Here is a 14,641-nt window from a genome sequence, read left to right on the forward strand (position 1 = left end):
TATTGATGAGTGATAAATAGACTGAGTAAATGAGTATTGCTTAATTGTAGACGTGACTGATGAGCTTTCGAAATAGAATTTCTTGGAATTAAAGATTAATTCAAGAAGATTGTAGTATATTGTTTGTTTTTGATGTGTCTTATTGCAAAGAATTACTACAGGTGCTTATCTTTATCCTATCTTATGCAATGAAAACATCAATTGATTTTCAAATTACCTTATTTTACTTCTACACAAAACAGTTTTATTCTATCAGTCGAATCCTCAAGTTTAGGAAGGAAACAGCTTAAAAAACAATAATCAACTGCTCTACACAACATATCTACATTTACAATTATTACCAATAAATTATTTCCTGTATAAACAATGATTTTTTCATTCTCCCAACGAAATGAAAAGAATATTTCAATCGAATTTTCCATTTGCGGTAATTACCAAAATTAAATAACTGATGAGCCCATTCAATACTTAATTATTTTAATTTTGATTCACGATTACGCATTGGTTGAATTCAAAATTTCGTTTCTAGTTGCCATTAATTAACGAATATATATTTCACTTTATAGTCTTTAATCATTAAAAGTCCAACTAAATTGGACATTCATTATTTACGACGATGGCACACGGTAACTCTTTCACGCGGGGATAATTGCACACACTAAAAGTCTTAAAATTAGCCAATCCCGACCGGAGGATTTGCTTTTCGAGCAATGTAATAAGTAGAATTCACGATCCCGGCGCTTTCGTGGACCGGGAAAAAGAAGTCCAAGTCGTGGGACAACGACGCCTGGTATACTTAGGGGATCTTACGGCCGACCAAAATGGATCCGGAACAAGAAATCTTCGTCGTCCTCGAGCTTTCTACGTTCGTTCGTTTCACGGGCAACTATGCACGACCCGAGAGCGCCACGGTTTCACGAGTAAAATAGCAAGGCAAATGGAAGCCGGCGAATTAAACGTGTCAACGGACGGATATTTGTAAGACGCACAGAATATCACTGGGGGTAAAAAGGTCCCTTCGACATCAGCCGTCTTTAAATATCACAGAGTTTTTATGCAAACGGAAACATTTTAATAAATGGATAAATCCGAAGTTATCAGTCCAACAGAAATGATATCACAATTGAAATTTATGTAGCTTAATTTAAATTTATTTATTAGTCATAACAATAAGTAATTTACTACTGCTTTATGAATTTAACTTTTACTATTAACGGAACGAGCAAACTGCATCGTTTCGAAAGAATTTAAGGAATTTATAATAGAATTATAAAGAAATTCTTTTGTATACATAATCATACAAACATTATTTAAACTTAGTATTTCAATCTGTATCCGAGAATTGATTGCACCATTCATAAACGTAGCATTTCACAAATGTCAAAATAAATTTTTATAAAAATAATGCTTATACTAAAAAATTCTAACGAAAATATCTCAATGAAAATATTTCCATTATATATCACTCAGAAAAGCTGCTCGCGCAGTGTCGAAATCAAATGAAAATAGTCCAGCGTTTTGTATTCGTATCCATAAATACTTATCAAAGAATATCTATCTCCATAAAACAAAAAACAACAATCGTATTTCGTAGCAATATGAAACTCAAACGTGACCAAAGCATAAAAAACGTTTTAACCTGCAAAATAATTCATGAACGAAGCTCTTACAGTTTCCAGACCTACATGAATTTGAAATCGACAAAATTGCGTCCCGATGTGACTACGTTTGAAACTTTTCTCCCCTGTTCTGGCTGTTTATTCTCACGGAGAATATCGATCACGAGAAAGACACCATAGACTTTTATAACCTCGTCATTTCGTAGTTCATAAACTGGCAGGCAGGTAATACCGAGAGAAAGAAGAAGGAGAAACAGGTGGGCGAGGGGCAGAGGACGAAAGAGGATGAGTCTCTAAAAGTTATTAGTTAAGCAAGCTTTTCGGTGGGAACCCCAACGAGCTCGGCGATAGGGAGCGACTCCCAGCAAAAGTTCACGGTGAAACTTCGATTGAGTTTCTTTCGTTCCGATCCGCAGCGAACCGTGCTACATTCCGCGGAGTGCAATGGTTCGCGGTGCACCCGGTGCTATAAGGTAAACGTTCAATGTCAAGCGGCAGTCCCCTCGAGCGCGTGAACACAAGTAGAAAATCGATGACTCGTGGTTCATTGGTGGCTTCCAGGCACCGTTCTTTCGGAAGATATCGAGACGGTTCAGACGGTTTGGAATTTGATTAATCCCTTCACACTGGCCGAACAGATGTCTCGTGGGATGGGTGTATTTCTAATGCAATTTTGATGAGTTCAATTGCGAGAAAAATTAGAGAGAAAATTTAGACAGAAACTTATTAACCGTTTGCACTAGGAAGCTTTTTTCGCCAGATATATTCAACATTTTCTAATGAAATGTTAATGATTCTTGTCACAAATAACACAAATGTATATAATATACGAACAAAGGGATAGAATGATACTATTTCACCATTTCATTTATAATTGCATTATACGAATTTTGCTATCGAATATGGAACTTTATTGTTTCACTACATCAAGTCAAATGGTGATCGTAAGTCGCATCTCGACCGCAAAAGATACATCATATATTTTGGGAAAGGAAATACTTTGGAAGCTATGAAAAAGTATTCTCATGACTTTCTTTACGCTACACAAAATTCTATCTTCTCAAAATGAACCCTTTGTACGCGTATGTCATGCTGGAGATGACAATATTCATTTGTTATACTTTATTTATGATACTTTAAAAAGTAGCACACTTCAAAAGATTATAAAAATTAAATCCTAATATAATAATAATAAAAAAAAATAAATATGAAACGTTGAAATCTATTGCTGTAAATTACTTCCATTCATCTCCCTAAAAATAAATACAAGTTTACACTCAACAACATTGAAAATAGATCGAGTGCAAAGGGTGAAATGAACATTTTAACAATATTGTTAAGACAATAATTTTAAGTAAATAGAATTTATTAAAATATCACGCTAACATTACTAAAACAATAACATTCACAATTCAGATGCAACAAAAATAATTCCAATTATTTGCCAATGTAAAAAGAAAGATTACCAAAAAAAAAAACACTGTCTTTCACAAAACACACCAGATTCATGTCTAACCCCATTGACATTAGTGGGGAAACGCGTGCCTGCAACCCTCATAGTTTTTAGCGACCAGCTTTCGTCGGAGCATCAATCGTCAGCAGGAACGCACCCGCAGACACGCTTCACCCATAATCTCAGCAGATATTTACAGCAGCCGTAGTTTCGGTCAGAAGTCTAAAGTCTTGAAAGCGTTTGGGTATACAAACGTCTGCCGAAGGGGTATAAACTTTCTAATCGAATTAGAGGCTAGGCGCCCCTTTGCCATTTCAACCGTACGATCAAACAACTCTCGGGCCCCTTTCGACTTCGCTCCAAGAGCATTGTGCGCGTGTAAACGCGATAAAACGTGGGATTTCGCTGCACGCGTAGAAACGTCGATAGCCAGCAACTCGCCAAGTCGGCCGGTACTTCCAATGAAATGCAACCGTAACGTGTTACAACGTTATCTTCGGAATGAACTTAACACTAAACGCACTGGTGTTGTATGTACAGGGTGTCTCGCGTAACTAGGCGCAACCATATCTTTGAACCTGTTATAGATAGAAAGAAATAAGTAGTTCCGAATTAGAGTGGTTTAACTTCTATTTCTGGATTATGGAAGAAAAATAGTTTTAAATTAAATGAATATTAATATTACAACAATAGTAATAATATAAAATATTATTAATTATTAATCATAGTAATTGTAATGTTAATCACGTTGCTAATTTTTTAAAGTGAAACTCATATCTATTAATTGTGTAGTTTCCTGTATTACACTGTTATGCAGTCTGATTTATTTACATATTTACCCACCATCAATTTAAAAAGAAAAGTGCCGAGGTTTACGTTTCATTCATAGCGTTAATATAAAACGAAAAAATATACCGAAAAGAATATACTTCATCAATCTACAGTCAACCCCTTGATTTATAATGACGTGTCAGACTCGTGGCGATGATTTTAAACAGAATTTCGCAAACATTAATATTACTCAATTACTCTGAATACAGATTGAATATTACTCTTCTGTTATCAATTAGTATAGTTCAGAACAAACATAGATATAGAATATGCACAGAATTCATGTCTGTTTTTAATAAATTATTAACAGCCAAGTAGGTGTATCGATCATAGTCAAGAAAGAAGGGCAAGGGGTTAGAAATAATATTTACTTAATTCGAACCTTCCGTTTCGTACTACTCGGAACGTATCTCTTATAGCGTGTCTTACCGTGTTACTACGTTACACAACTGACACGGCAGTCGGCGCGTTAACATAATTTCCTATGGGTACGCTTTGTCCGATAAAAAGACGGGTCTACCGGTTTATCCAAGCAAATTGGGGAGGCTTTCCGCGTTGCGCCGCAAGAGAGGGGTAGAAATAAAGAATCGAGAGAAAGGATCTCTACTCACGGCCATGTCTTCGCTCCTGTAAGCCGTGAGGGTCTGTTCATCTTGCAGCAGGACGCAGTAACAAGGTTCCCAGCACGCCTCTCCGGCAGCTTCGCCAACGCAGCATTCGGCTTCTGCAAAAAGAGGAAGATTGTCCCGGGTGAGTAAGCTTGCGATCAGACCGACCGCGGCCATTGTACCAGCCGCTGTCCTAGGTGAATAAAGTCCGCGGGGAGCTGCGACAATAAGAATAATAGGAGCCGCGTCAATTATCCCCCGTGAAAGAGCGCAACAGGAAGCGGCGCGCGATCTTCGTGCCCGCCTCGGGCGACGCTCGATAACGATCGATAATTCTCACGCGCGCCCGTGACGATGAGGCTAACGCAACAGGGTTGAGCACGTCTCGGTTCTTCGCGAGTCATCCTCGTAAGAGAGATTATCGTTCAACTTTGCCACACTTGAAAAGTTGCACTATGTTGAAATTGTTATAAAAAGGGCCTATGTTAAAAAATGTTTAACACTAAAATTAATGAGCAATTGGAATGACTTAGTCCCAATTATTTATCAAAACTAAGATAATATGTTTCTTGAAATTCGAAGGGTCTTCTAATCTTGTATCTGTACAAATGACTATTGAATTAAAAACCGTCCCTAAAAACAAGTTTGAAATTTAAATGCTTGCGAAATAAACATTCTGAAGTGGGTCAATTGGATCTGTCCGGTAGTTTTAGTGTTACGAGGTTTTTCTTTGAAAGGAGGATTTAAAAATTGGCAAGAATAATCACTTTTTTGTTATATCCAATTTTGCGTGCATAGTTGGTAAATATTTTTATTATTATAGAATAGTTACTTAACTTTCAGTTACTAAAATTAGGACGGCAGGGTATTGTTTTTACATTTTTCTGTAATTTTTATGGAATGTAACATAGGGTGTTCTCATAGTATTTTATATAGCTTAGTTTAATTTTTTTAAATTATTTTCTATTGTTTTAATATGTAAAATAAGAAAATAACGACATAATTTGTTAAAAGTTCTATTAGCATACTTCAATCATATCAGAAATTATCTAATTATTTTCTTTGTAAAGTTGTTCAATTTATTCAAAAGTATTTTATTGTGACACATTATTGTAATTTGCTCAGCCAAATACGCTACAAATCCAAAAATCATGTAGCCAAATAAATATCACATTTTACATTTAAGATGATGCATGGAATATTTGAGGAAAGTTTCATCGCATGAGTGAATAATTTTATAGATAAAATGGATTTTATAACCATCTATCTATGAATTTCATCAAATAAGAAAAGCGGATATTTCCCGAGATCTCTGAAATGAGCAACGAGTGGGTGTTCATTGTAAAATAAAAGGGCGCTCGACCGAAAGAAAAGCGACGCGTAGGGACAGAATTAATCGCTCGAAATATCTTGCGGAGCGTAAAAAGGGAGACCAAAATCGATAAACTGTTGTGTCCTCGTAACTTGCGTGCCCACGTGTCAACGATTATGTAGCGTCCCTGCGCTTAATGACATTATTCAAAATGTGTATGTGCATTACGCAACTAGGTGGCCAACACTTGAAGCGATCAAGGGATTGAGGTGCGTGCAGGGACCAAGAGACGACCGTTGTCATCTGGAAAGCGTGGCCACGACAGACCGCTAAATTAATTACCTAATTTCGAAATCACCGTGACACAGAGGCAACATCGCTATGCGTACGCAACTGGTAGTCGCCGTACAGGACGTAATATTTGGTGTATTTTAAACTTTAATACTTTAATACATATTAAATATTTTTAATTAAAATCGGGACATGCTAATTTATTTGTGAATATTATTAAAATAATGAAAATATTAGGATATCCATCACACACATTTAGTAAAATATTTCTATGTTTAATACGTTTACCGAAAGTTTTTGAAACGTATAAAATTACAGCTTTGAATTAACATTCCTTTAATTAAATTAAAGTGACACAGTAATTTATTAATAAAAAAAACTTTTAAATATTTACTATATACATTTAATAAAATATTTCAAAATATAAGTATTACTTGATATTTTAATCATATTTTAATCAAATTTAGTAACAATTCTATTGAAATTTCTTGAATAATGTTAAATAACGTACCTTCCACTTGAATTCGTCGAACATTGTTGAACAATAATGTAAGACACTAATAAATAATGAAAAGAAAAATATGAGAAAGAGCTCATTAAAGATACACGAAAAGCAGAGAAATACAAAGCTGAACAAATTTTTCAATAATAAGGTAACGAGCACTAAACATTTTGCGGATTAATAATAAAAGTCGAATCGAAAAAACTGTTTAAAAACTTGGAAGAGAAATGAGTAATTTTCCAAATAATTGGGCATTGATGCGAAGCGCACAGACGTTCGGGAGAAACTGACCTCGAAGGACTGATAGCAATACATTTCCCCAAAGCAGTAGGTACATAAATATTATCCTGGATGAAAAACTGGCTACTTCGCATTTCTCTATCTGCATGGTACAATGTTTTCCTCGATCAATGGGAGGTCATCGGCATTGGATGTGCGCAGTTCGAATTTCCAATGCCACTCTGCTCTACATGCGCAATTTCAACTATATAACAGACTAGACTTATATAAGCTACACATATTTTTAAAATTTTCTAAAGCATAAGCTTTTATGTAAAGCTTGTATTAATTTTTAGAAGGAAAGAAATTCTAATAGAATTAAAATGAAATTTTATTTAATTTCTTTAGTATAGACAATTATAATCTATTATTATCTACTATCATCATTTTCGTGAGCGACGTTTATCTGTATTTAAGTATTCAACTATTTTTAAAGACAACATAATGTCTTTCGAGGAGCGGTTAATTTTCAATAATATTTATACGCATTACATTATAAATTTTATTTCCATTAAATTCAGTAATTTATGAATATATTCATGGACTGTATTCGGTGATTTCAACGCGTGGTGCACAGATAAGTTCGAGTGTATTCTAAGACAGGTGGAACTTGAATCGATTCTTTGTACAAACTAATATTTAAGTAATAAATTTCATTATCGAGTGAAACAATATTGTCCATAATGCATTATATAATATCCCATTCATAACTCTATTTAAATTTTAATTCATTTCATTTGAATCTAATTATTTGTTACATACTTCCTTAACTGAAATCCTCTGCAAATATGAAAACTTTGAATATTTAAAACTCTCTTGTTAATTTTTCTAAATCTATATTATTACAATAATTAGTTACAAAATGTATTACACTAATTTTCAATGTCCAATACAACGAACAACCATTTCTTTATAGACATCAAGGAAAAGGAAAGAAACTCTTCGAAGCAAGTAACGAATGTATCTTAATTATAAAATTATATGACCAAAGAGGCACAAGTGTGTACACCAAAAGGCGATACAATCTGCATCGGAACACCCGACATAAAAATTGCAACCTTTTTTAAGCTAAAAACTGCACAGGAAAACACAGAGAAAATATATGGTTCCATGTTCACCGTTTTCCGAGTTCGAAATAATTGCGCCGCGAAATCGAGGCCAGAATTCTTTTGTGTGAGTCGCCGTGTGTCGTGGGCGCGAAAGATGGAAAAAGAATTCGAATGGTTTTTAAATCGCTTTTCTGACGCAGCAGAGGAGGCGCGCGAAAATTACAGCTACGAAATTACAAGGTGAGCGCGCAGCGATCCCTATTGTACGTACCACGGCTCTTTCGCTGCCGTCTGAAAAAGTAATTTCGACGGCGAACGATTGCGTAACGCAAACACGCTCGTGTAACCGGAATGGATGTAGAAAAACGCGTTTGCCGCGTCACCATTTGTCACTCACGTGAATTACATTACGGTTAGGCGAACTGTCTAACGCGTTCGCCGTCGTAAAACTTACGAAAAATGATGACTCAGAAGTCTGACTGTTGGAGTCGGTTGCTTTGACCCATGCTAATTAATTACTTAGGCGCGTTACGAGCAGATTGCGAACTTTTATGCGACATTCGATTTTTAAAGGATTATGATATTTTAAGGTAAAACAAATTTGTATTTATTATGTAAAATTTACTGTATTGTAATATATTATAATTAATATATTGTTAAAATAAAAATTTATTTTACCTTTGTTGGTAGTTTCAATAGGATAAATGTAGGAAAGATTATAATTTTGTGTAGGTTTCCGTCGTATTTTTTCATTTTATACCTTTAGAATTCACTGGTATCATTTTTTATATGTAAATTGATGACCCGTAAATGTAAAGGAGTAATGTAAAAAAAATGTTAAGGGTAAAAAGTGGGTAATGAACTATTTTTAGTTCGTATATAATAGATATTAATCGATAGAGAAATTATTGAATAATCAAATGTTTATTTCTCGATCTTCAATCATCAAATTAAAAAGAAGTAAAACTTTGATTATTACAAATAAAAGAATTTCAAGTACAGATTTCTCTGTTTATCGTGAAGAATCATTTTCAATTTAAGTAACAGATTTTCATTACTCGTTTAAAGACACATCAAGGAAAAATTCAATTATTTACTGAATCTGTGTTAATTACAACTTCCAAAGAAATTTCTTCCAGAAGTTCATAAAACTTTCAACCCTTTCTACATCGTTAGAAAAGAATTTCAGCGAAGTTTGTAGCTAACTTTTTCCATTAACAGTCCAACGACAATGCTGAGCTGCTGGTTAATTAATGTTATCACTTTCAGAAAGAAATTGATTAAAGTCAGAAGTTTAGATCATCAACAGACGATATTTTATATTTGATTAAATTCTAATGCATGGGTAATAAACTCTACCATGAATTGAACATGACACAGCAGTGTCTTTTACCTGACATTCTGACATTACACTAACTGACAACTAACCCTTGTATACTGAATGTAAGGTGGGATTTCTGTTCTACCACAACTGCTGTCATATTTATTTATTTTAAATTCACTTATTCCCTGAATATAAATGCTGGTTTTTTTACTATTCACAAAATACAAAAATAGATTCTTGAGATTTGTATCTCTAATTTAAATTCTTTTATTTAATTTACTTTAAAATCAATAGTTCCAGATTTTCAATTTCATATCCATTTTTAATTTTATTTGTGTATCGCTTACTGTTACATACTATCCGTCCTTCAAGAATTGAAGAAAGAAGAACAAAAAAATCAATTATTGAGTCCAGAAATGCGCTCATATAAATAACAAAAATTAAAAATTTTAAAGTTAAGTGAAAAGAGTTGCATAATGAACCCAAGTAGTACATTTTATAAATGTTTTACATGTTCCTCGGTTTTGATACTTTCGCAAAAAATAAATTCTACTGAAAGTCAAAATAGTCTCGCATTCTCGTGTCACTCACTAACCCAGACCATTCGTCTTCCGAGGCTTGAAAGAGGAAGGTAATAGAAAAGCAATTTATCGAGTCTAGAAAAAGTTAAGTGACAAATTACAGCAATAGAAAATCAAATAAAACGACTATGAACGGAACTGCATAACGAGACCAAGAAATAATTCTCATAAATATGTTATGTTCATTTCTATCTCAATACTTGTATACAAATTTAATTCAATTAAAAATGAAAATGACTCTGCAATCACGTATCACTTACTATCACAAACCATTGATCTTGCAAGGGTTAAAAAAGGAAGGCAACAGAAAAGTAATTTATCGATTCCAGAAAGAACGCAAGGAACAAACTGTGAAGAAGGAAAAAATAAATAAAATACCAACGTAGCAGAGTTATAAAGCGGGATCAAGAAATAATTTTCATAAATATTTTATCTTCATTTTCATATCAATTGTACAAAGTAAAATCATCCTGTCATTATATATCACTTATTGTCACAAGCCATTCGTCTACAAGGGTTGAAAAAGGTTGAAAAAAGGGTCTCAAGGGTTGAAAAAGAAAGGCAATGGAAACGCAATTTATCGAGTTCAGAAAAAACTCAGCGACAAATCGAAGCAAGAAAAAGTTAAATAAAATGGCAACGAACAGAGCTGCAAAACGAGACCAACCAGTGTTTTTTTACCGTCGGTTCGCCCGCGGGTGGAAAAAAAGAGGTGACAGAAAGTACCCACTGAACGCACTACTCATAGTCGGAGCAAGGGCTGAACAGATATCGATTCGAGGTTCCAGACGTAGCGAAACTGTTTCTCCTGCAGAGTGCTCGCGCACGAACTGCGGATTACAACCGCAGTCGCACGTGCGGCTGCATACACGCCTAAATGAACGAGACGCGAAAGAAACCCCGTCGAATTAACGGCCGCGTGAAACCGCCAAGAATTCTGCGACGTCACGACGCTGCCGGTCTCCGATGAGAATCTTCCTATTCGATTTCCCGTGAGCTAACCTCTTCAAGGATACTGGCACCTGTGTGTATCATTTGATTTTAGTTTAACATTAAAGTTCATCGAACGAACATTTGCTTTATTTTCGTATAATTTTCATTACTGTCTTCATCTGTCTTCGTATTGCTCAGTTTGTATCAATGTGTAGAAACTAAATTGCATTCAAAGGAAAACAAAGATCATTTTTGCACGTTCTAAAAAAAAATTCAGCCCTGAAGAGGTTAAGGATGGGAGACGAAGAAAAAGTTCCGATACTTTTGACGGGATGTAGTTAGGGGATTATAAACATAAATAAATTCGATTATTCTGAACATTCATTTTTACGAAGCAATGAAGTAGTAATTAAAAATGATTTTTCATTAGTTACTGTTATAGACGTTTGGATTGAGTTGTTAATAGAATTTGTGAAAAGAATTTATTTAGATTACAATGTAATGTCAAATTAGGAGATTCGTTAGTGACTATTATTCTATCGAGTGATAATATCAGTAAATCTAATAATATTATAAACTAATAATAAATATTATTATTACTTCGTTTATAATTATGTTCTCATTTCCCGCATTATACAGATACCTTTACATATGAATTAAAAGAAGTTTGATAAATCTTATAAAAATTCCTTAGAATGCAAAGATCCGTAAAGAAAATTTTCCTATCATATAACTTCGTTTTTACCCCCGTTTCTGTCAAAAATCAATTTTAAACAAAACTTTTCGTACTCCCAGGCAAAACTTCCGTTTCCGACGTTAAACTCGGTATAAGACGAGAGCAAAGTTTTCTTTACATGTTTTACCATTCCGTTTCGAGCGTGCGATCCGAGGGGCGCGACATAAATTTCGAGCCCCTTCCTATTACATCGTATAGTAGTTCACTATATTACTCCCAGTGATTCGGCAGATATTGAAAAATGTACACGCGTGTGCTTGAACGAAGTATAATCGAAAAAAAGGACCTGGCCCACGCCAGGAGATTTCGCCATCGGTTCCACGATTTATTGATCCCGGGCAGCGATATAAATTTTTCTTTTCCTTTCGTCGCACGGACCACCTAACCCCGGATTCGTTCCAAAGACGCCGGTATTTTCGCGTTTTCCTTCGCGGCACTGAATTTAAGGGTTCCTTTAACCTCGTGCAACCTCTATAAAGCTTTCTCTCCTCCCTTATCGGGAAATATCCTTTTTATACTTATATCCACAACAAGTTATCGGTATCTTAAAACGTATCAGACGTTTCCAATTCCCTTCTTGTATTTCCGTTGCACCGTGTTACCCTCGCTCGACGGAAAAATCTTTTAATCTATTTCATTTTTCTTACGCCCAACTGGGAGAACATTTTGCGGTGAGTAACAGTTTTGTTATTTTTGTTGCAGAATGGGGAAATAAAATTATTTCAGAAATAATGGGGACTATATGCAAACCGTGATGTATGTCAGTAATACGATTTTCTTGTATCAGTCAAAATGACTGGTTCCGATTTTTTTGATTCGTGATTATTGATATCTTAGAAGCATTGAATACTCAAAATGATCTTGAAAATAAATAATTTCACTTGAATACTATAATGAATGTGTGAAGAAACTAAAAATAATCTATTGTTACAATTTTTACAGGGATTACATATTAATCGTATTACATGTTTAGTAGTTCTAGCGTGAAAAGCTTTTGTAAAACATGTTTGAAATTTAAAAGTTTAATTTGAATTCATTTTATTCAAAGACTTATTTCGGACAAATTATCTTCGAAAGTTTGTTTGGTGTAAATGCGTGGTACAAAATTATTGTTTCTGTAAGTTCTTAGAATTTTTCCGATAATATTAATTTTCGCTTTCTTAAAAATTCATAGAATTATGAGAAATAACTTTTAATACATGAAAACTGAAAATAAATAAATATTTACAATTTACAATGTAATCATTACTACATTCTCTCGATAAATAAAACGGCAAACACACAATACGTCGAGCACAAAATGAAAAATAATCGAGGATTGTGTAAGATACGAATACGAGAATTATGAATCTATTGGATTTGGCTGAATGGGAACACAGAAAACGAACAAATTGAAATTTATTCCTGAAATTCCTGCAGGAACACTGTGCGTGCTAAGCGGGTTGTGTGTAAAGATAAAGCTACAATGAAATAGTCCAATTTCGCGACAAGAAAAGTGTACGTAGGTTGGAAGCAGGGAGGTACGTGACATCTTTGTATGATATTTCAAATATACATACGCTGTGCTAGTTCCTACCTATCGGAATAATTTTCATCTCGCACTTTGGAGACAAAGATTCTAGAATTTACATTAGAAATATACTATATAACAGAGATATACATTTATAAGAATAAATACATACATTTATAATAATGTAGAATAATAAGTACAGCAACATTACAGTGATGTAGATTGTTCTAATATATTCCATTACTTCGTAATGTACTATATGACATCTTTCGTTCTCATTATTTCGCTAAAAAATACAGTTTGAAATCATTTTAGTGGAATAATATAATGAGAAGGATTTATAATAAATGGACATTCTGCTTTATGTTTAAAAACATTTTTTAATATTTTTCTATATCGTGTTTCTAAAAGGTAATTTAATTCCATCTAGTTTCTATATACAGAAGAAACTTATACCCACTACAATTTTTTTTCAATGAAAAAAATCTAAATTTAGGCACGTTGTGAAAATATATTAAAAAAACATTGTCATTCGTACCAATTGAACTTGTTATTCGTTCGCGTCCGAATTCAAAAGTTGAAGCACACTTCTCTTTTTACATAAATGAAAATATTCCACGCTCATACAGTGTGCGAGTTAAAAATCAATTTTCAGAAGTCTCAACAATCCTTCAATGTAAAAAAATTTCACGAAGCTATGGAAAAACTGTTGTTACAAATTGGAGCAAATTTCACAACTAATCGAAGGGTTTCATGCATTTGTTACAGTTGTTACATATTTCATACATTCCCATCCAAATTTCAAAAGTTTAAACATCACGCGAAACGGAATAACGAGTCTGTCCTACTTTTTACTTGAATAAACTACATACACAAAGAAACAATCATTTTTTCAGTCACAGAATTGTACCTTAATGAAACTAATAAAGGTAAAAATTAATTTTATTATATTCGATACCTCTCTTATATATTAACAAAACACAAATATTAATATATTTTTATTTTTAAAAACTCATTTGTACTAATGTATCATTATTTACATTCTTAAAATTGAACCATACTTACATACAATGGCATTTAAAAGTTTCCAGCCAGATCGTTTTTGGAATTTTTCTTACATAATAAAGGCTTTGAGAACATTTTGTTATTAAGACATATAAAGGGCTATCGCATGAGAGGATACTGTAAAAAAGTCAACACCATCTATTCTTTATAAATATTTTGTTAGAAATAAATAATACAGCATGTTCAAGTGTTTTCGGCTAGAGTGTTAAAAAAGAAAATAATGCTTGCTTTCTATTATAATAATAATTTAGTATATAGTATTTAACATATAACTAACATTACCATTAACATAACCATTTTGTGGCCATATCCTTTGCATTAATGACAGCAACATATCGATGCGGTATGGAGTCAATTAACCAAAAACAATCTGGCCGGGAATTTTTAAACGGCATTGCACATTCACAATAAAAATTATTTATACTACAACTAATACATTTTCACAAGTGAATCCTTGAATGTTTGTATAAATTGCAATTACAAAGTCAAGCAAATATAAAATTATGCAGCAATTATAACAATTTCATTTGCTCTATGACTATTTTACC

General features: G+C 33.5%; 1 protein-coding gene across 1 annotated transcript in view; it reads right to left on the reverse strand.

The window, feature by feature from the left end:
* The window catches only part of LOC143175065 (uncharacterized), a 98,655-nt gene that overhangs the window by 39,877 nt on the left and 44,137 nt on the right, over positions 1 to 14,641 (reverse strand). The window contains exon 3 of the mRNA XM_076372023.1: positions 4,515 to 4,627. Within this exon, the coding sequence (XP_076228138.1) occupies positions 4,515 to 4,627 (113 nt within the window). The remainder of the gene's footprint in view (positions 1 to 4,514; positions 4,628 to 14,641) is intronic.

The sequence above is a fragment of the Nomia melanderi genome, chromosome 11 (genome assembly GCF_051020985.1).
Source record: "Nomia melanderi isolate GNS246 chromosome 11, iyNomMela1, whole genome shotgun sequence".
Lineage (NCBI taxonomy): Eukaryota > Metazoa > Arthropoda > Insecta > Hymenoptera > Halictidae > Nomia > Nomia melanderi.